The sequence below is a fragment of the Nanorana parkeri genome, unplaced genomic scaffold, assembly GCF_000935625.1.
Source record: "Nanorana parkeri isolate BGI_ZX_2015 unplaced genomic scaffold, ASM93562v1 scaffold363, whole genome shotgun sequence".
In the NCBI taxonomy this organism is placed as follows: Eukaryota; Metazoa; Chordata; class Amphibia; order Anura; family Dicroglossidae; genus Nanorana; species Nanorana parkeri.
The window spans coordinates 930,803-954,923 of NW_017306631.1; the positions used below are offsets into that span (position 1 = coordinate 930,803).

General features: G+C 44.2%; 1 protein-coding gene across 1 annotated transcript in view; it reads right to left on the reverse strand.

Moving 5' to 3' along the window:
• The window catches only part of MAP4K3 (mitogen-activated protein kinase kinase kinase kinase 3), a 285,095-nt gene that overhangs the window by 43,756 nt on the left and 217,218 nt on the right, over positions 1 to 24,121 (reverse strand). Inside the window, exons 25-26 of the mRNA XM_018558848.1 lie at positions 15,806 to 15,885; positions 13,561 to 13,621 (exon numbers count right to left, since the gene is read on the reverse strand). Coding sequence (XP_018414350.1) covers positions 13,561 to 13,621; positions 15,806 to 15,885 — 141 coding nt within the window. The remainder of the gene's footprint in view (positions 1 to 13,560; positions 13,622 to 15,805; positions 15,886 to 24,121) is intronic.

Here is a 24,121-nt window from a genome sequence, read left to right on the forward strand (position 1 = left end):
GGCGCGCGGGGGGGGTGGGGGCGGCGGGGGCCAAGACATGGTGGAGTGAAGAGCATGTTTCCTCTGCTCTGGACATTCTTTCTCCAGCTCACCTCTATTCCCCATGACCAGACTGGGGAAAGCAGCGGGGTTCGCAGTCCACCCCTAAAACTGCTTTCAAGCGGCTGCGGACGTGCAGACTCGCTCTAAGGACGCTCCTACAGTTTAGTCATCGGGGCAGGACTCGCAGCGGGCGGCCGGTTCGGACGCTCTGGCTCTGTGGCTCGAGTCTGTCCCCTTGGGATCTGGTGAGTCACCACCTCCTCTGTCCCCTGAGCCCTCCGGCCCTGATGCCGCTTCTCCAGGGGCTCCGTCAAGACAGATGTCTGGATGTCCGGCGGCCATGACGCCGTCCTCCTCTGGCTGCGCTGCGGTCTCCTCCTAAATGGGCTACCAGGCCCTGCCACTGACACCACCGCCTGTCGGCACAGCGCGAGGACCTGCTCCCACTCTGGCACAGAAGTCAGGAGGGCAGGGGGCTGGGCATGTAGCCGTTCCACTGCCCCTCATTCTTCCAGCTTTATACAACCAGCAGTTCTTCCACAACATCAGGGAGATTCAGAATGGTCACTTCCTCGTTCAGAGCCTCCATTACTCTCCCTAAATCATGCTTATGCTTGGCATCCTCCTCAGTCTGACCTGATACAGCTGCATAAATCCGAGCTAAAAGAACTGCTTTGTTTTCTCCCTACCAGGGCCGACCTGGCGGCCATGGTCCCTACCAAAGCTGAATTTATAGCATTTACACTTCGCATTGAATCTGCCTATAAGCAAGCGATTGCGGAGGTTCAAGAAGAGGTCACCACTGCTACCTCTAAAGTTTCTGCTATTGAACACTATCAAACAGATTTTGTTGGCAAAATCACCCAGCTAGAAGAGCAATCTTCCTCCCAGCGTCAGTTGACCGCTCTGATGCTCGGACTGGATGATCAAGATAATCGGGGCAGGTAAAATAATGTCAGAATTAAAGGGATCCCTGAATTTACTCATGCTGCGGATCTGAAGACCACTGTACAGGGCATCTTTAATTTGTGCCTGGATCGCCCCCCTAATACTCCTATAAAAATTGACCAGGCCCATAGATTCTTAGGCCTCCGGACTCTGACAGACCAAGGGATGTAATTTGTCGTGTCCACCACTACACTACAAAGGAAGACAGGCATGGCAAAAAGTTACGATTGATTTTGACTGGGCTCAAATACACCTTTTCCCTGATTCATCCAGACATACCTTACAAATGAGGCCTATGCAGAAACCTTTGCTGGAAGCAATAAGAGACTCCAAAGCTTCTTACCGCTGGGGCTTTCCCTTTCACTTGAGTATTAGAAAATCGAATAGGACATTTCTCCTGAAAACACTGGATGCACTGCCGGACCTTTTCAGTTTTTTGGAGGTCGATCCTTTTGAGGTACCCAACTGGCTGCTTCTCCCAAGGGCAGGGAATCCTGTGCCTGCTCCTGACCTACCTATACATCGTTCCCGATCTTCACATGAGCTCCCGATCGGCTCCCATGCGCTCCTCTGCAAAAGCTTTCGGTGGAGCCCATCGTACCCCACGGGGTGGTAGGCCCTCTCCTCTGCAGCCCTCACAGCATGAACTGTAAGATCGTACATATCATCTCTTTTCGCAAGTGGCTAGTCTTCCCCTGCAGACCTCAGACGTGATGTAGTCCTTTACTTTTCCCTATGCCTATGGAGGTGACACTTACTGACCAATTGCTGTTTTTTTTGTTTATGCTATGCCATGCATCAGAGAAGTTACTATCCTATTCATGTGCTACTACTTATTGTGCAGGTTGTTGGCTGTCTCCCTCCCTCGCACCATGGTGTTGTGTTCTGCACCCCCGGCAGAGGGATTTGGCCCATGATCTGGGTAGACTTTCAATAACCACATGGCTGAACGGTGGGTCGGGGCGCCTTGCTTGATCCCCATAGGCTGGCCTGGGCCCTTAATTATTTTGGTCGAGAGTGCCGAGCGCTTCTGCTATTTCTTCCTTAAATTCTTTTTTGTTCTTTTTATTCTCTCTCTATCTCATTCCCTCTATTTTGTAATTCCTTATACTCCTCTTTACTTCTGCTCCCTTTCTTCTCGCTATCGACTTCCCCTTCTCCCCTTTTCTTAATTTCCTAACTCCCCCCTCCTCCTCTTTCCTTCCTTTCCCCTTTCTCACTACAGTATGGCCCGCTTTGGATTGTCTCGTATAATGTTAAAGACCTTAATGTTCCGGAGAAGCGAAGGATGATGTTGACTGAACTTCACCGTCAGCGGGCACAGATCGGATTCCTCCAGGAAACACACTTCACAGCTACTAGGCCCCTTATACTTTGTGAGTGTCACTACCCTACAGTTATTCATAGTTACCCGACAAGAGGTCCCGCGGGGGCAGTATCCTATCTCAGTCTGTTCCATGGATCCTACCCGACATGCATGCTGGAGAGGGCAGGCTGCTTATGGTCAAAGGGAGGGTCTGTACCATCACTGTTACATTGGTCAATGTTTATTTACCTGACCAGGGTCAGTTCTCCTTCCTAGATCGTATGCTCGAATTGATAGACAACTTTAAGGAAGGACATTTGGTGATTTTAACCTATTTCTGGATCCACATTTGGATTCCTGCAGGTCCTCTTTCAACCTCTCTTACGCAGCCTTAAAGCGAGTTAGAAAGTGCCTCGACCCTTTCCAAATTTTTATTCCCATATTCATAATACTTACACACATAGACTTTTTCTTGGTCCACCACAGCTCCCTCACCTTTATCACGAGCTCGGATATCGGTAATATTTCTCTCTCTGACCATGCCCCCATTGAGATAACTCTAGACTTGGGTCAAACTACGCCTCGTTCTTGACATTGGAGTTTGAACGAATATCTCGTATCTGACCGCGCACTTGTTTTGGAAGTAACTCGGGATCTACGGTCTTATTTTGCCTTGAATTATTCTTCAGACTGCTCCCCCTACATTGTCTGGGAAGCTCCCAAAGCCTATATTAGGGGCACGCTTATGAAATTGGGCTCCAGACTTAAGCAACAGCGGACTCAACAAATTTCCTCCCTTCTGTCCCATATCCATTCGTTGGAAATCGTACATAAACACCGCCCAGACTTGGTCGTCTCCCATGACCATCCTCAGTTATGAGACTCGCTTTGGTCTCTGTGCCTTGCAAAAGCTTGAGCAAAAGCCGTCACTTCTATGAATATGGCAACCAATGCAGTCGATCGATGGCCAGGGCTCTCACCAACCAACGCTCTAAAATGTTTGTGTCTACGATAAAATCCTCCCCCCAGGCTCCGTTCTCCACTTATCTGAAGACGTTGCTGCAGCCTTTCCAGACTACTACTGTTCTTTATATAATCTTCCCCGCCCTTTCTCCGCTCAGGCTCTATCCCAGCGTCAACAGCATATTCGTCAATACTTAAAGGACTCTCACCTCCCCACCTACCTTCGGACATTGTGACACTCTTAGAGGACCCTCTGTCGCTCCAGGAACTGGAATCCAAGATCAAACAAATGCAGACAGGTAAAGCCCCGGGTCCCGATGGTTTTCCTATTTCCTACTCTAAAATATTTTCTGATATCCTTAATCCCCATCTCTTGACGGCCTTGAATTCAGTCACCTCGGGAGGTGTTCCCTTTGACTCCTTATCCACCCATATCGCTGTCCTACCAAAGTCTGATATGGACCCCATGTTATCAACCAATCTCACTCATTAATGTGGACACTAAATTGTTTGCCAAGGTGTTGTCTCTTCGGCTCCTTCCCTATCTCCCTTTGATTGTACATCCGGACCAATCGGGATTTATCCCTCACCGAGAGGCAAGGGACAACACCACAAGGGCCCTTAACCTTATTCACTCGGCCCTGTCAGAGGACTTGCCTTGTTTCCTTCTTTCTACAGACACGGAGAAGGCCTTTGATAGGGTCGACTGGTCCTTCATGCAACTTATGTTAGAGCATATTGGTTTGGGGCCTCATATATTTATTTGGTTCCTTCAGCTAGGGTGCGTATGAATGGCGTTGTGTCGGATTCTTTTGAGATTTCCAATGGAACAAGCCAGGGCTGTCCGCTATCCCCTCTTATTTTCGTACTGACCTTGGAACACCTCCGTTGTACTATCAGGGCCCATTTGGACATTCGGAGCTTGCACACAAAGGACTGTCATCACAAGGTTGCAATGTATGCAGACGATCTCCTATTCTTTATTTTTTCTTCTTAAATATCCGTTCCCAACCTCCTCTCTGCTCTGCGACAGTATGGGGAGCTCTCCAATTTTTATATCAATGGTCAGAAGTCAGAAGCTCTGAATCTTCCCCAGGCAACTTGGAATAGACTACAAAACAATTTCCCATTCCAATGGTCCCGCAGTTCGATTAAATACCTGAGAGTTCAATTGCCATGCACTCTGAATGACGTATTTATCCTTAATTTTATCCCCCCTACTCCAGGAAATCAGATCTGACCTCCAGAGATGGTCCTAACTGGCTTTCTCATGGAACGGGCGATGCAATGTCATTAAGCAGAATGTACTCCCACGACTTCTGTACCCCATGCAGGCCCTGCCTATGTTGGAAGGGTCATCTCTAATTTGGTATGGGCGCAGAGGTCGGTCAGGATCAAACATTCCATCTTACTTCGGCCCAAAACCCATGGAGGATTGGCTCTACCAGACGTGTATTTCTACTAACTGGCGGTACATCTCTCTAGAATTATGGATTGGTGCAGACATGGAGAGTTCAAACCTTGGGTTTCTTTGGAGCAATCCTTTTCCTCTATCCCTCTACCTACCCTTCCCTGGTGCTCAAGTTCCGTTCCAAGACATCTCCAGTTACAACTGACTATTGGCCCTACTTTGAAAGTAGCCAAAGTGGCCTTTGAAGCTGTTTCTCCCTCCCCTTTGCACCCGATCATTGGGACACCGGACTTCTCTCCCGGTCTAAAGTATGCGTTGTTTCTCCGTCTAGGGCGGCAAGATAAGTTCAGGGCTTTCCACTTTCTTTGCGCATCTGCTTGGCCTACTTTTTCCGAACTTGTCTCGGACACCTCCTTGGCTGTGTTGGGCTTTTGGAGACGTCAATCAGCACACTACCTATCCACACTACTCTCTTCTAATTTATTCTCTAGAACATTATCTCTTTTTGAGCAGGAATGCTCTAGTACTGGTCCCCTGCCTAAAACATTCTCCCTCAGCTACAAATTGTTACTTCTCCCGGGCCTTGACCAACCTCTTCCCTTCCTTGGGAACGGGACATGGGGGTCCAATTTACCTCCGCCGAGAGGTCTAGGATCTTACAGTTGTCCCTGGTGTCGTCTGTCTGCAATAGATATCAGGAGGCTGGTTATAAGATATTGGCCAGATGGTACAGAACCACGCACAGGCTCCATAAGATCATCCCTGAGGTTCTGAATACCATCTAGTGCTGTGGCTCCTCTCCGGCTGATATGTATCATGTGTTTTGGGCCTGCCCATTCGCTCTCGAATTTCTGGTACCAGGTTAGAGACATAATGCAAAAGTTTACAGACAGACCAATACCATTAGACCCTGCTTTTTTCTTGCTTCACCATAGTCACCCCCCCCTGAAGGGCTATAAACAATTCACTTTGTGAACAGGGCAAGGACTTGTGTCCCCTTTCTGTGGAAACAGTCCTCGCCTCCCACCATTCAACAAAGGCTCCAGCGGGTTAACGGTATTAAACAGACAGAGGATCTTACTAGCTCTATAAGGGGAACGGTGACTAGATTTTCTACCACATGGTTCTACTGGTTCGGGTTCCTCAAATCTGATGAATACCGGCAACTGATGAGCATCTGAAGATCTGCTGTCTGAGTGAGAAAATTAATTTCCGTCTGCTCTTTCTTTTTCTTATTTCCTTCACCTCCCCTTTTTTGTGGTGCCTTGGCTCTACTCCTACTGTTCTTTATTTGCCTTGACAATGTTAACGATGTGGCAACTGCCCCCCCAATACTTGACCTACCTCAGGGATTGGTCCTAAGTTTTTTCAGTATCTCATTTTCCACATTATTGGCCCTGTGGTGTATTGGATATTCATATTGACGTACCTTGGTATGGCGACATTTCATGTTATGATATTTTGTTCAACATTGTTTTCTATATGTGTGAGTGTTAACACAGCGCTAAAGGTTTAAAGTGAACTAAATGATTCTATAAAGAAATATATATTTGGTTTAAAAATACCTTCTTACGAAAAAAGCTGAGAAGCTGAGAAAGGGGTATATCTGAACTTGGTTGAGGAGCAAGGGAAGATCTGTTGACCTTCAGAAGACGTCAAGTGCAGAAACACGTCAAGGGGCAGATCTTTCCAACACGAGTTGTTTGTTACTTTGATATTCGGGCCGGCCGAAAGATAATTTTAAACAAATTTTATATGAACTGTTTATCCTAATAAAACTTTGCTGCTTCGTACTGCACCATGAAAGCTGTCTTTTTCTCCTAAAAATCCCTTTTGATTCACCATCGGGAGAAAAACATCAGTTATCTAGCGGGCAAAAGGAGTCGGGATACTGCCGTAGAAGACTGGCTGGATCCGCTGCAGTGCACTAGTGAAGATACTTGCCGGTATCCGCTCCAGTGTCGGGGGAGTCCTGCACGTATTGGTGGGAGAGCTGAGGGACCAGACCCACACCTTTGAGAGGGGCTTGATTTCCACACACCATCTGGTGAGTAACCAATACTTGGGGGGCCGCAGATCGGGCGAGGAAGAGCTGCTGTATATTTTCTATATTTTCTATTTTTGCATTTATTTGCTATTCACATTACAGACTGAGACTTGAGGAAATATTTGCATCTAATCTCAACACCACTGTTTTTCACTGGAATATTTTTTGCTTCACTGGATTTTTATTTATTTTTTAATGATTTGCATTTTCACTCACTAACGAGATGTATTAATGTTTCAAAGAATTTCGATTTATTTTTCCTGATATTCTGTCACATTGTATCTATCTAGGAGCCCTATGCTCTGAATGTTATGTACTAACACTAAATAGGCCATTTTTAGACACTTTTGTCTCACATTGGATCACCTAAAATATTTGATACTGTATAGGTCTTTTTCAAGACCTTTTCACTGGTGTGAAACACACATACATATATATTTTTTTCGTAAAAAGGTATTTTTAAACCAAATATATATTTCTTTATAGAATTATTTAGTTCACTTTAAACCTTTAGCGCTGTGTTAACACTCACACATCACATACACTATTTTTCATAGCAGCTTTAGGATCACCATTTAAACATCTTAGGCTATTTTTCCAAGAGCGCAGATTTTTGTTGTAATCATTGTTTTCTATATGCCTTTCTTTTTCCTTTGTAGGTTTTTTTTTACTGTTGGAAAATCTTTATTAATAAACAATTTATTTAAAAAAATGAAATATGTAATGATTGTAATTGGATAGTGCTGACCCTGCATTTTCAATACAGACTCTGTATTTCTAAGGGTAACTTTGTAGATATAGATAAAAAGTATATACAGTAAAGTCCCCATTTGCCGGCATTCATGCAACCTGCACTCTCAAGCAACCGGCAAAGAAAACATTTTTTAGGCCCGTTGCTTTATAGACATGTGCACACTAAAAGATTTCATTAGCAACTAAATTTATTAAGTTGCTAATTAAATTCTCTGTTTATAACTTGGGGCCAGCTGCTTGCTAGATTGCACAGCTGGCAGCTGAAAGTAAACAACGGGCAGTGGGTGGGAGCAATAGCTAGTAGCTATTTCAAATTGCAATACCATGCTGTCTGCTGTCTATAGCACCTTAGTTAATAGGTTAATAGTAACTCTCAAGCAACCAGAAACTACAGTTATCAAGGCATCTTACAATCCCCTGTAGAAATGCCTCTGTAGCAAATACCACACATATCACCAGATGAAAAACTTCAACACAGCATAAGCCTGCTAGGTACTCATAATAGTCTTCAGAGAAGGTGACAGAAACACTGCCAAGCTCTAGCCTTATATCTCCCAGGCATACAGGCCTGAAAATAAGGAGCCCTGTGCGAACTGGACACAGACCGATAGTCACTACCAACTGCAGAAAGAGAGAACACCAGTATACTGGAAGATCAGTGTTTCTAAATTGACTGGAGAAACTTCCAAGAATTCAGGGCCATCACAAAGACCAAAAACACCTGTTGATAGTAGAAAATTCTTCCACACCATTCCACTTCACCATAAAAGATTTATTCAACAATACTGTACACAAAGCATCTCCGCTTCTTCTACCACACACACATGCGTTACACCCACATGGGCTTACTCTATGAGCAAGTACGGGCTTATGATCGAACCTCCCCCACTACTAGGTAGAGACCGATATGATGATTTGAGTGTTGTTGTGCATGGCTAGAAAAATCTTACAAACATAAAACACCAGAGATGAAGAAAACACACCCACTCTCCTGAGGACACTAAGCGAAAATGAACAGGTGGGAGAGATTATAGCCTCAAGGCAGCTGTCCTTCAGTTTTCTATGTGCTTAGTGTCCATTTCTCCTGTAGGAGGCAGTATAAACCTAGGTCACTTAATTATCATCTAGCTGTGTCCCTCAATGGATGATAGAGAAATATTTTTTAACCCACCAATTTAATGTCTCCCAAAACAGTTACTTAAGGCATGCCAACAGTCAAGGTTGCCAGTGTGCTTATTTTAGCTTTCAACTAACTTTCAAGCCCTCAAATGGCTGGTGTCCTAGCTGATCACATGTGCAACACCATGGCAACAGCAATCCAAATAGAGGCTAAGATGGCACCTTCCTTGGCTATAAGAGATGTGAGGTTGTAGTCCCACTTTAAACCCAAAATTTTCATTTTAAAAATAAGATCTGACATATAGTAATTTCATAATGAGCTTACTCTGGTTTTTAGAATTTGCCTTCAATAGTTTCAAAAAATGCTCTACGTATAACTTCCTGCCAGAGGGTGGCTACTTTTCTTCTCCATGGTCCCTATGGGTGCTGAAAAGTAGCCACCCTCTGTGAACTACAACTAGACGGCTTCTCTGCTGACTACTGTCTCCTCCCTCCCAGCTACAGTGTGGGTGGGGTGTGTGTGTCTCTTTTTATGGCACAGCCTTTGGGCCTACAAACATCTGACAGCGTTTTTCTAATAGCCTGGAGACAGTGTAATCTCCTGGCTCTGTGGAGAGGGAAGATAGCCGGACACAGAAGCAGAAGGGGAGATGAGAGCCCAGCAATGACATACGAGCAGCCCAGCTTGTCACAGAAGAAGAGAAAGATATTGAAAAGAGGTAGCTCTGTGTCAGCAAGTGACACTTAGTGATGGGAGGGGGCAGAGGGAGTTGTATTCAGCTGGCAGGACTCTGTGCATAGACGGAGTGGGAGCTGTGCACACAGTGATTAGAGGGAAATGTAGTCGGGAGAGCAGCGTGCTCTCACAGGAAGCTTGTGAACTGCTGGGAAGAGTGGCTGTAAGTGAAGGAAGAACAGAGGACCATTGGGAGCGTTCCCAGACGTTTTTGAAATGAAATGTAAGATTTAAATCTAAAAATAGGAATGAAAGCAGGATAATGTTAAGGGATCTAAAAATAAAGGTTAAGTTTTGTGTTATTTTAAGACTAAAATGTGTGAAAATAACTTGATGGATAAATAAATACACGGAGAGATACCCATATTAATGTTCTGAGATATTATAAACACAATATGTATGGATAAAGGTGCAATTAAGAACAGCTTCTCTCGATAACTGAAAGGTTTAATGAAATTAACACACTGCATGAAAGATATCCAGACACTATTAAGGTTTTGGAAACCTGAAATGGTTAATGGGAAGAATAAACTGCATAAAAGTAAATGTAGATACCACTATGGAAGGTTTCTGTTAAATAATGGGGTTGGATCTTTCTTGGATATAGGAAACCTTTCTAACATGAATAATAGGAAGTTACAATTTTTAAAGAAATAAATAGCTTTAATTAGCTATAGCAACTTTGTGTCTATCGTGGAGTTTCACCAAATGTGTGACTGTTGTAGAGCCTTATAGAGTCTACAACAGGGGTGCCCATTAGGTCCATCGCGATCTACCAGTTGATCGCAAAGCAATCCCTGGTCGATCGCGATGTCCTGCCGCGGGGCTTCTGCTCTCCCCATCTGTATGCAGCGGGGATCCGAGGAGAAGTGAACCAAGCGCTGCAGGCGGTGGCGGGGTGCAGCAGCACGAAGTGAACCGAGAGCCGCTCGGCCTGGATCTGACAGCTGGCAGCTCTCTCTATCCATACCGCACATGCTGCTGTGACAGCTGCTCCGTCTGAAAGCCCCCTCCTCCCAACCCCCCCCGCCGCGGCTGAAGTGCTTTCCTCACTTCTCCTCGGACCCCCCGCTGCCTCTGCCCGGGAGAGCAGCGGAGATCCAGAGGAGAAACTGAGCCCCCCTGTGTGCGTGGCCGAGCGGCAGAGGATTGGTACATATCAGTGATATGTACCAATCCTCTGTGCAGGACAAACACTGGAGCGATCAGCTGATCACTCCAGTGTTTGTAAATAACTGGGGACACATGTGGCCCCAGTTATGAATGAACAGGATTTACATGACTTCCTGTTCATTCTTGAGTTTCTCAATGGGGAGTAACACTCTGTACAGAGGCTCCTCCCCATTCAGAAACTGGATGATAGTAAATAGTTTATGAATGAATGGGAAGCCTCCGTGCTTTCCATTCATTAGAACAGAGGTTGCAGAAAAAGAGATTGGAGGACTTTGTGTCAATTTATTTTTCTATTTTAAAAGGAAAATATCAGGGGGGCTGTTTAGACCCCTTATATTTCCCCGGAGCCCCCCCTCTCCCCCCAACAGTAAGAAATAAATAAAAAAATAATAATCCTGGAGGCAGGGCACTGGGTGATGTCACACGCCTACACCCCTGTTGGGGGGCACGTTTTTTTCTTGCCTCGGGTGCAAAAGGAGCTAGCTACGGCTATACTCCCGCGGTGCTGGTGCGGCTGAATGTGTTAGACGTCGCAGACGGAAAGGGGCAGGACACCTCTCCCTGTGTGCAACGTCGGCCACATTCTGCCGCATGAGCACCGCGGGTGGACAGGACGCTGACGCCTCTAGAACGCACTGGAATGCAAACCGGCCGACTCCCTGCGTTCAGTGCAATCGCCTGCCTGCATTCCGGTCCAGTGCAATCTGCAAAAATAGTGCATGCAGCATTAATGTCCCTGCGTTCCGGGTGCGGGCGATCACACTGCGGGTGAGGGGCGTGGCTCCGGTGCCAATGACTTTAATGCACCGCCATGATCCGTCCCCCCCTGAATGCAGGTGTTTTCGTTGGTAGATCTCATTGAGCAAGTAATTTGAAAAGTAGATCTCCGAATGAAAAATTGTGGGCGCCCCTGGTCTACAAACTAAAATAGACTGCGTTTATTGTGGAGTTCTATCAACTTTGTAATTATTATCAAATCTTAAAAAAACGGACTATTGCAGAATCACAGAAATGGATTCTTATACAAAGTATCTATTGAGGCTTAAAAAGTCTTGGTCCTAATTCATTACAGCTGCTATTAAATAATTTTAGTTATATGGAGACTGAGTCTAAGGTAAGTGTAAGAATGAATTTAAAAGGTTTTAGCATGTTTGACTTGAATTTATATGCGATATCGTTTTAGTTTTTATCTATACCCTCAATAAATATACTGTGTTTTGATTGAAGCATATTGGTAAGCGTTGTTGAGCTATTTTGAAGTATTCTTTATTGATAAGAGGATTGCTTTGCCATGCCCCTCTAGCTACTGTCATCCTTTAAACCGACATTCCCAGAGTGCTCCACATGGCACACCAGGCTCTTATGTGGTTATCCCCATAGAAAAGGGGCAACAAGCATGAAGTTATGTTTATAGCAATCTGTATGCCCTTAACCACTGAAGAGGAGGGTGTCTAAAAATGGGATCCTCCTTACAAGCATTTGGTGCCCATATTTGGACAAACACCAACAAACACCTTCCCCAGAGTTCCGTGCACACTTAAAAGCATATTTCCACGTTTGCAGCCAAATTGGTATAACACCTATTTTATATTAAAAAACGCTAAAACTGCAGTTTTTCAATTCTCTGTAATTTAATGCAGGCTTGTAGATCTCATTATGTGTTGCAAACTAGATTTGAAAACGTTGTGCCCTAACAAAGGGTTAAAGATCAAGAAGCATTGTACACCAATCAGCCATAACATTATGACCACTGAGAGGTAAAGTGAATAACGCTGATTATCTCATTACAATTTCACCTAAAAGTGGGTGGGATATATTAGGCAGTAAGTGAACATTTTGTCCCCGAAGTTGATGTGTTGGAAGCAGAAAAAAAGCTCAAGCTTAAAGGAGAACTATGGGGTAAGTGTTTTTCCCCATAGTTCTCCTCAGGGTCACGGGAGGACATAAACTAGCGTCCTCCCGTGACTCAATGCTCAGTATATCGCGAGCTGTATACCGAGACTGCCGCAGCCGGGACAGATCCCGACATTACTGTCGAGATCCACCCAGCTGCGTGATTGACAGTTGGCTCTGCCTATCTAGAGGCAGAGCCAGCTGTACCCGCCCCCTCCCCTGTCCGTTCCGCCAGTCAACGCTGGAGGATTGGAGCGCTGAGGGGTGGAACTCCTGCAGGGAGCCGTGAGCGACAGTTACGGCTCTCTGCAGGGACAGGATCGAGAAGTGAGCGAGCAACGGTATGTGTACGCTTGCTTCCCGATCTATTGAGCCGACGTGTGACAGTTTCATTGTCACACGTCGGCTCGAACTATGAGGTTGAGTGAAAATCACTCACCTCATAGTTCTCCTTTAAGGATTTGAGTGACTTTGACAAGGCCAAATTGTGATAGCTAGATGACTGGGTCAGAGCAAATGCAAAATGGCAGCTCTTGTGGGATGTTCCAATCCATGGAGGCCACACCTCTCAACTTACAGGACTTAAAGGATCTGCTACTGACGACTCGGTGCCAGATACCACAGCATACCTTTTGTCAGGTAGACATAATATTATGGGTGATCGGGTGTTAATAGGAGGAAATGCAGTCTGTCCTCTTTTGTCTTGAGGACAGGCTCACTCACATTTTGTTTCAGTGTAGCTTGCAGTCTGTCCACATGCCTCCTCCAAAGAAATAGCTAAAAATATATATTTTTTTTCAAATTTGAGTAAAAAAGTGAAAATACACTTTATAATTGTGCCGCTGGCAGGATTCCCCTAATTGCCCAGAGAGGGAGCTGCCAGGGAAAAAGACCTGCCACAGAAATCTGAATGAAAAATATTAATAAAATTAGAATAAGTAAAAGTGTGTGATGAAGTGATATACTGTATACTTATTACCCTTATTCACAGATTTCCATTTGGGTGAATAGCTGTCAAAATTCCCAGTAAATTATTTCTAAAGATCACAGAATGTTTGGTAGCTACATATAGCTTGGGCACAGAAAATAATCAATATACTATTTTATTGTACAAAATCACATTAAAATGAAGACATTGGTATATACTTGAAACAAAAAAAAAAACATACCAGATATAGAAAGAAGACAATTGTTCATTACATACATCCATGTACATCTTCTTGGGAAAAGCTGAAATATAAATGAAAATGTAAAGATGATCCACCTTAATCTACTCTCTAAATAAGCCTAGAATTGTCAAATACAGAGCAGTGTCCAGAATAGAATCTAACACTGAAACATTTAGTTTCAGAGTTCTTAGGGTGGATGCACACCAGTTTTTCATCAAGTACATTGTGTTATCTGTGCATTTAGCACATGCTACGCACAGCGCAATGCACTCCAAGGCACCTCTCGGCGGGTATGAATGCACTGTACCGCAATAACGTGCCTTGTGGTGCCATGAAAAAAAGATGCATGCTTCTTTTTTTTTTACTGTGCGGAAGCACAGCGCAGGCCTGCTGAGATGTGCGTTGGGTGTCATTCAGATTGCATGGCAACAGACCGGCGCACTTAGCATGCGGTGCATGGTACTGTGCGACATTGTGCACTAAATGCATAGGTACCTTGCCTTTAGCGCAATGCTCTGGTATGAACCAGCCCTAAGCAGGGGCGGAAATACAGCCGATTCACCCGAGGCTGTGGGGGGGGGGGGGGGCCAGTATAGTGTGTGTGCTCGCGCCGGGGGGGGGGGGGGGGGGGGGGGCCCAGGGGGGTCCAGTCCTGGGCCCCCCCCCCCCCCGGTGGAATATGGGGCAGTGCAGGGTCATGGTGTTAGAACACGGGGGCCCCACACTGCTGACAGGCTTCTCGGTAAGGGGGCGGGTCTTGTGCCTCACCTGCTCTCCTGGCCGCGTCCCTAGTAACAGGCGGCGGGGGAGGAAAAGTGTGTGTGTCACACGCCCCGCCCCCTGTAGTGCACACACCGACACCTTCTGGCTGCTGTGATCCTGGCTGGTTGAGTCCAAGCGGCGGGGAGCGGAAATTGGGTGCGAGGGTTGTGTGCTGTCATTTCATTAGAAAAGTGGATTATAATGGAGAACATTACACTGTAATGTTCCCCATTATAATCTATTTCTCTGATTAAATGATACAAACAGGGCCTGCGTTCTATCAGTTTGTGACTACGTTAGAATGTGTGACCGGTGACGTGATCACACATTTTAACGTAATCCCGCCCAGTTTTTCGGCGGTGGAATGTGTGACCGCCAATAGGTGAAGAATTCCATATACATGTAATACTGTATATAGAAAACCACAAAAACTGTTGAATGTAATTTTAAAAACATCATGTCTGGATGACCATGGCAGTATGATTGGTTAGTTTTTTACCATTTGATGCCTAGGTCAAGTGTGTCAGTTAACTCGTAAATAACGAATTTGCACAGCGAAATCATTGTTATTATTCTTATTTTTACGAACATATAAGGCTTTTATTTGGTAAATTTTTAAAATAAATCCCTGTTGATAAATGCATAAAAAATGCAAATACAAATATATAACATTTTGTCAGTTTTAATAATTATTATTTTTATTACTGCAATCCTATAACAACAGCATTAAACATATGGCACTGCAGAAAAACACTGCTGCCTAAAGGGGATCCAACTGCTGCTAGAACCTTTTTTCATAACTGACCTACTGATCGCATGATCAGGAACCATGCTGACTGGTGGGTGGGGACATGGGCTGTCAGTGACAGACAAGACTGAGAGCCAACAGCTGCACTAAGTGCTGGCTCTCAAAAGGGAAAGACATTTATAAATGTATATTCAGCCTAAAGGTGCCCATACACCTTACGATTATCGTACGCGATCGACTTTTCGTACGACAATCGTAACGTGTGAATAGAGTGTCCAACCGATAATATTGTACAATCGTACGACTTTTGACGGTCAAGCATGTTTGAAAACTTTGGTCGATCATACGATGTTCGCATGGTTGGTGGCGTTTCCGTCAAAAGTCGTACGATTAACACTACTCATGCGCAAACGAAAATAATTGCGGTCAATTACCGCAAGTCGTCCAGGTGTTTTTTTTAAACTACCGCTGATTGAACCTTTCGATAATCGGGGCAGGATGGGGCCGTCGTACGAAAATCGCACGACGGGTCGATCATCGGACGAAAAGTTTTGTCCGATAATCGTAAGGTGTATGGGCACCTTAAGGGAATCCAGCAGACGGACATTCAAGTACAAATGAAGGGTGGGAAGGAGTTCAAAAGCTGGCTCAAGCTGACAGATTTACTTAATAAATGATTATCTCTTATCTATAAGACAGAACAAAACATTATGGCTATGTGACATATATGCATACCTGTTCCACTGAGGTTTCATGCAGTTCATTCAAATTTAAGGTGTAAATACCTTCTTCAGCACCAAATATTAGGTATTGATCTAAAATCAAGAAATTAAAAGTTTATTTTTCAATTTGAACTGTATATTAGTTTTCAGTCAGATTTTTTTTTTTTTTAAGGGGGGCACACCGGTAATTGTTATGGTGCTTTTGTTCATGTGCTCATATATATTTATGAAATCCAGACAGATATAAAGAACATGACTTTTGAACTTACCATAAAATGTGTTTCTTGAAGTTCATTAAGGGACATGGTATTAAGTTAATCTGGGACAACTGAGTTTTTTTTACGGCCACTTACAAAAAGGACTTGGACACTGGCAAACAAAAAAGCCCCTGACCAGTCAGCTATAAACCCTGCCCCCCCGCCCCCCATGCTTGTTTTGCAGAAAGGCAGAACATGGTAGTAGATCAAGAACAGTGTTAGGTGGCACCTGTGTTCCTTAAAAACTGCAGTACCAGCATGGTAATCCCCTTTATTACCAGGCCATTTTTCAGTGCTGTGAATGTTTGATTGAGAATTACTGCCATGCAACACTGTAACCAAATTAATTTCATACAATGTTTTTGAAAGAGTTTTTAAGGTGGTATTTAATAAATGTTTTACTATACTGTATAATGGAAAAATGACCAATAAAATTGAAAAAAAAAACTGTTTCCCTTGCATTCTGTTATAAAATATATCAAGCAGAAATGTCAGGACAGTACAAAAACTCCTGAAATTATCCCTTTTTTGAAAGTAGACAAGATGTGCAGGATAAGGGAAGTGAAGGGGGTAATACACATCAGTGCAGAGACAGAATCAAGAAGATGTACACAAAATAGGAGGGGGTGACAATGATGAGTAACTTTATGCTTTGTTGCTGCAGCTTGTTTTCAACAGGAACTAATGAATGTATCCTTTCCCTTGTCTCTGTTGTAAGCAGAAGCGGGGGGGAGTGGCTAAGGAGTAGTAGACTACACTTTGGGAGGGGTTTCGCTGGGAAAATCGGAGCTAGAGAAAGATCTAAGGGTAATTATGGACCGCAGACTCAGCAATAGCAGGCAATGCCAAGCTGCAGCTAACAATGCGAGTAGAATACTATTGTGTATTAAAAGAGGGATTTTATTCAAGGGATAGAAATATAATTCTACCTCTTTATATGGATCGACTGCTTCTGCCAGGGGGTCTATGTATCTGGAGAAAAACTTGCTCAGTTTTGTGTTGAACCTGGAGGCCAGGAGGTCCATTTCCAGGCTAATGGTGTTGAAACCATTCTCCCAGGGTCCAGATGTTGCTGGCTGAAGTATTCTGCCTGCCAATTATCCACACCTGGAGTGTGAACTGCAGACAAAATCAGAACTTAGAGCTCTGCCCAGGCTAGTATTTTTGCTGCCTCTCTTGTCATGACATGACTTCTTGCTTCTCTCTGGTGATTGATGTACACTGCAATCGTAGCATTGTCGAAATGTATCCCAATTAGATGACCCACCAGTCGAGTTGTCCAGCACTGCAGGGACAGCCAAATCACCCATAGCTGCAGAATGTTTATTGGGAGATGCAATTCCTCCGTTGGACAAGTTCTATGCACTGACAAGGTGTCTAGGACTCCTCTCCAGCCTGTTAGGCTGGCATGTTATGATCTTTCAAAACAGTGGGAAGGAAGGGTTCTCCCAGCTCCAGAGCTGTATTTCTGAGCCACCAGGCAGAAAAAAAATCTGGTTTTGGGTGTCAGGCGAGTGGGATTGTCTAAGGACTGAATGGATTTGTCCCACATCAACAGAATGTTGAAGGATAACATCAAGCCCAGAACACTCATGAAGAACAGTAGAGGTGGATAGCTCCTACACTCAGAATCTGGGAGTGGAAAGTTAGAATTGTTTTTGGAGAAGAAAAACTAGGATTAGGCTTAGATATTCCAAACAATGTGTTAGATCCATTGCTGATTTCTGAATGTTCAGAATTCAAGCAAGACTGAGTAGGGTCTGGACTGTCCACATCACCGCCCATCGTTTGAACTAACTGTTCGCTTAATAGGAGGTCCTCCAGATATTTCACAATGGGAATACTCTGGGATCACAAAAAAAACTAGCACTGGGGCCAGAACCTTGCTGAACACATGAGGTGCGGATGGTAGGCCAAATGGTAGGGATACAAACTGGTAGTGTTGTGTGGCTACCACCAAAAGTAGATAACACTGATATGCAGGGAATATAGGGACATGCAAGCATGCATCCTTGATGTCCACTAAAGCTAGGAAGCCTCCCTGGGGAAGGCTATAACAGATTTGGTGAATTGCATGCGCAACTTTGGAATGCGAACAAAGGCAATTGAGGCCTTCAAATTCAGGATGGGGTGAATGCCCCATTTTGGTTATGAAACTGTGAAAAGGTCAGTGTAGAACCCATGAAACTTTTTCTTTGGTTCAAAAGGTCTGCAAGAGTAGGATGGAGGTCTGCTAGGTGTTGCAGAGATCCAGGTAGGTTGGATAATATGAAGCGGGGTGGGGGGCAGAAGGCAAAATACTAGCTTGTAGCCTCTGGAACCCAGTCATTCAAGATGCCTTCTAACTAGTTGTCTACAAAGTAGAGGTGCACAGAAATAAAAATTTCACAACCGAAAAAAAAATGCCAGGACGAAACCGATTTTTTAAAAATTTTTAACTTTTTCTAATTTTTAAAATATTTTATTTTTATTTTTTATAAACGTTTTAATTTTTTTATATTTATTTGTATTAAATATTTTTATTTTTTACCTTACTTTTAGGGGTTTAGGGGGAAAATATTAGGGGTCTAAAACAGACCCCTGATATTTCCCTTTTAAATAGAAAAAGAGATTGAGGGCACAAAGTCCTCAATCTCTTTTTCTGCAGCCCCAGTTATAAAGTAACAGGGATACTCTATGAGTGTTCCTGTTCAGTCATAACATGAGAACAGAGTATGTTTACTATAACCACAATTATGAATGAACAGGAGGTGATGTAGATCACTTCCCATTCATTCATAATTGAGGATATAGTCAACATGCTATGTCCCCAATTATTTACAAACATGTTTGTACCTCGCTTTCCTTCCTGACACGCTGATGCGCACACCGCTCTCCCAATCTGTGACAGGAGGCTGAGCGGTGCGAAGAGGAGAGACGCCAGCCGCTCACAGCACTCTCCCCCCACAGCGCTAGGCTGCCTGTGACAGTTTCCCTCCTCCCCGCTGGGACACAGAGCAGAGAAGAGAAAGAATGGATGCAACACTGTATCGGCCAGAAAATTGCACTTTTGGCATTATTCCAAAAGTGCCATTTCCGCATATGTTTTGGCAGCCGATATATCGCTGCATCCCTACTACACAGGCAAATAGACATCCCCATTTTGAAAAGCAAGGGAATCCCTTCATCTTGAAGAGGACTTGTCTGCAGATTTGGAGTACTTGGTGGCCCAGGGCTTCCTGTTCTGTATTGGGCTCCCTTGCGCTTAGTTATGGAGTCTATTTTGGCTTCTGAAGTAGATTTTCCAGTTTGAGGCTTAGGCTTCTTCTGCTGGGGTAAATGAGCATTCTTATCAGTGGTGATGTCCTTAAAAAATTATCCAGGGAAGCCCCAAAAAGAAGTTCACAATCAAAAGGCATGCATAACAAGTGTTTTTTACATAGCTGTTCCATAAATTAACATATTAGCCACAGAGATCCAAAAATGTTGACAGACAAAAGACTAATTCAGGAGATAAAACGGATATCAGAGAAACCATTACCACAATAATGTAGGACGGAGGGCAAAAAGCGTGAAGCAATCTACAACAAATTGCTTAGTAAGGAATGTAGGTGGAGTCCATTCCCCTAAGGTATTATCGACCTATATTACAGCTATAGTAGGCTGCATAGCAGGGCCTGCTATCAAAACAAAAGATTTGGAAAAGGTTTATCCATGGGATCTTTAAACACTGGAGTATCTTCAATAGGTACAGTCAATGTTTTGTTAAGGTCAGATATTGTTGGACCTACAGTGGGAAGATCTTACTTTTTAAGAAAAATGAAAAATTGGTCTACAAACCACATGGGAGTAGCACATTTATCAGGAGTGTCCCAGTCTATATATAAAACAAGTTAAATGAGTGTACCGAGAAAGTTTTTTTAGTAGAAAATACTAGTTACTGACATAGGATTGATGAGTGAAACTGGTATCCTGAAATAGCTTGGGAGTGAAGCTCCTCAGGTACAAGGTCAGCTGTAACAGCCATTCCTGATGGAGCTATGGGAGACTCAAATGGAGGACAATGGTTCAGGCTATCGGCTTTGGGCCTGAACCAAATGCAGAGCTACAGATGTAGAGTGCAGAACTGTGGGGGTGTCTTAATTCATGTGGCACTAAAAAAAGGTTGTGGTAGGGTCAGATGGCAGCACACATACTATCGAACAATTTAGCAATTGCAGGACCCAATTTGTAGTCTATGGGTTGCTCTGCCTATGTGGAATGTTATATGCAGGTCAGACATCTCACTCCCTCAGAGTTTGCTTTGGGAAACATACTAAATTGTATCAACAACCATTCAGTTCCCAGAAAAGTTACAGAAAGACTTTGGGGCAGTCAGGAGGGTTTGAGGCTTTTTGGAATTGAAGCCATAACAGATGTTGGTAGCAGACATAAAATGGTGTGCCAATGGGAAAACCATTGGATCTACAATTTACATAGTTGGTTCCACTGGAGTTCAATGATGAGTCAAAGATGCATACAGTCTTGTGACACCATACAACGGGGTTAACTCAGGATGTTTTTCGCCCACACAGTGTTTAGCATCTGCCATAACAGGTTGCGTCTGACCAAATAGTTATTATAGATTGTAAAGCTGGCCATACACTGAGTGAATTTCAACCAATTTTTAATAAACCGGCCAAAATCTGCTCAGTGGGTGGCCCTGTTGGCAGCCTTTTGCCTGACATGTTTCAATTATCGGATGAATAGTGAATGCAGCTGCAGTCATTGTTAGGGTATTCAGACAGTGGCACACCCAGCCAACAACTGAGAAGCAGGATGGTTGACAAGTCCTTGAGACAAAGTCCAGTAGGTCTGGAAGAGCCAACAGAGGGTCCCCCCCCCGTCCCCAGAAGACAGTATGTGCGAGGACCACATTCACCTGGGCCAGTTTTGAGCAATGAGAATCAATGGAATGTCCTCTGTCTCGATCCTGGGAAGTTGATGAGGAAGAAGCTTCACTGGCAAGAAGGCATAGATCAGACTTTAACTCATCCCATGGAGTTGCCAGAGTATTTACCACAAAGGCCTGAGGATTCCTGATCCTGGCTACAAATCTGTCCAGCTTGTGGTTGAACCTGGAGATTAGAAGGTCCACCTTTGGCATACCCCACTTGTGTCAGAGGTCCCGAAACACCTCAGGGTGCAGAGAGCAATGTCCCAGATCCAGACATTGATGACTGAGAAAGTCTGCCTACCAGTGTTCCACACCCAGAATGTGCATGGCAGTCAGGGCCAGAATATGAGGAAGGGAGCTTCTCCGAGTCCCTAGAGCAGGAGACTTACCTTGGGTAACATTAACTAAGCAATAGGGCACACTTTCCCCCAGTGATCTCCCTAATAAAGGAGTCTAAGGATGCACCAAAGATTCATTCCCCAACAAAAGGCATTCTCTCCAGGCACTTCTTACACTTTGACTCTGCAGACCAGCACTTGAGCCAAAAGATCCTGTGCAACTGGGTGGAAAGAAGACCCAACCGAGACATCTGCCGTAACGCATTTGCCAACCCTTTCAGGCAGTAGCGTAAGGCTAGGATGTGAGTTCCAGCTTTCGAAGGACATGTGCTTAGTCCAAACTGCCAAGGCCTGACACACAGCTATAGAGATGACTGCAGGTTGCATGGTCAGACCTATAGGAGTAAAGTAAGCCCTAAACAGGGTTTCAAACCTCTTGTTCAGGGATGTCCTCCACAGGATCAGCTTGTTTTTAAGGCAGAAAACGCAGAATCCACAACAGGAACCTTCTACTTTTTATTAAATCGCTCCTTTATAGGGTATTGCTGGGAAAGATCTTTTTGGAATGAAGCCAGTCTCCACATAAAACCTCTTCTACCAGAGAGTGTACAGGGGAAGCATTAGCAGGCTTGAGCTTTTTAAGCGAACCCATACTAGTTACCTTAGGCATTGCTGATGTGGGTGGATCTATAGCCAGACAAGCACACACAGTGTCAACCAGGGTAAATATGATGTCCCTGAGTTTAAGAGAAAAAGCATCAGAACGAATTTCCTCCTGTGAAGAACCCTCAAAATAAGATGAGGAATGCTCCCCTTCCTCCTGCTCAGGAACCAAAGCTTTCCTGACAGCAGAGTCCGTAAGAAACTCAGAAGAGGATACAGAGGGGGGCTGCTTACGGTAGAACTTAAAACTTTCCCATGAGCTCAGACACATAAGCTGAAAGTTCCTCCTTGCTTAGACAGGAGGAATGGGAAGTCCCTGAAGGAGGAACAGATCTATCCGATCCAAAGCTATCCGAAGCCACCATATTTGGGGAAACGGATCAACACTACCCAAACTAGGGTCCTCGACCTTTCTGTGTCCCAAGACTGAAGGCTGAAGAAACCCAGAACCATCTGCAGAGCTGTGCCTGGCTGTGTAGAGAGCAGAGCAGAGCTGAGTCAGCGAGCCAAAGCCGACAAGGGGAGCTGAGCTGTGCAACAGGTGCAGGAGCAGCCATATAATGAGGTGGCCGAAAATTCAAGATGGCGTTAGTTTCCCATCCCAAAAGACTATCACTCATGCATAAAAGCACACCCAGCCACAAGAGAAATGACGCCAATAAAACTGTTAATTTTGTCAACAAAGAATTTTCATCTTTTTTTTCCATCATCTGCATGTAAACAATGTGAAGTGACAATCGCTGGTAAAAACAAAACAAACTTAAACAGACATTTGCAGATGACTCATCCTGAAATTCATGCAAAAGTAAGCACAGCACACTCTTATTATCATGGAAATGGCTGTCTCTATGCGGAGAAAGCATAAATATGTCTGTATTGCATGTTTAAACCTTAATATCATAATAACAGGTTAATAGAGGTTTACTCCAGGAATATATAGTGAATTTGGAAATCCTAGAGAATTGCTTAAATTCATTACACTTTAAATAAACCCATTAGATTTTAGTTGACTAAATATACTGGAGATTTAGTCGACTAAAATCTAATGTAGTAGACAAAACTAGACTAAAACAATTCAGATGAATAAAATAAGACTAAAACTAAAATGGCATTTTAGTCAAAAGACTAAGACTAAAACTAAATTGAAATTTGCGTTCAAACTTAACACTGCAATACTATCTAAGCTGCTTTGCAAATGCAACACAAATAAAAAAAGTCATAGAAATAAAGGACCCACTGCAGGGGTAATACAAAATTTCCTGGAGTTCTTCTCTAAAGTACAGCAGCCTCACCACACTTCCAAAACGCAGATGTAAAATTGCAAACATGGCCCAGTAAGGCAGGGGCGTCAAAAGTTCTGTGACATGGGATCGAAGACCTAAAGAGAGGCTAAGCCCTAGGTTTAACCACCCAAAGGCACATCATCCTGCAGGAGCTAGGGAACATGGCCTCCATACTTTTCCCTCTTCGGGGAGGCTTACCCCTTTTTCAAGCGGGTCTTCAATGGCAGGGCTCTACCAGCTGATGGAACATGGCCTTGAACCAGTATGGCACTCTGTAGGTAACAACGCATTGCACCACGCAGGATCTGTTTATAACCGCTCAGGCCCCCACTGGTTTACCTGGGTGTGGATCTCAGCTGCAGAGATAGTAATATGCAGGTGGCAACCCAGCGTATTAATATAGAAGCAGTCCTTGATTAATTAGTAATTAGTCAAGAATACAATCCTGAATAATCTGGGGTTTACTGATGTAACAGTCTTTGATTTATTCAAGTATCAGTGAGCAACAGTCTATGATTAGGATGTAGGTATATGATAAGAAACAGTCTATGAGTATAATATAGGTCTCAGGTAAAGCAACAGTCTGTGGCTGCAAGTATACTTGCTGTTGTGGAGATAATTCCTTGAATGGGAATGGTGCCCTCCAGTGGAGCTTGAGGGAATGACAGTCCCAGCTCTTGCAATCAGGCTCTTAGACTGGGGCTGGAGAGTTGCCTGTGTGGGAACAGGCTGTCAGCTGGAGATGGTGGAAGGTCCTGTGAATACAGGGCGTATGGCTGGAGAGGAGATGGGGCTCTGACCGGCCCAATAGTAGTGGGGAGTCCGTGGCAGACCGACGGAGGAACTTGCCTGGCGTCTACACACTTGCACGAA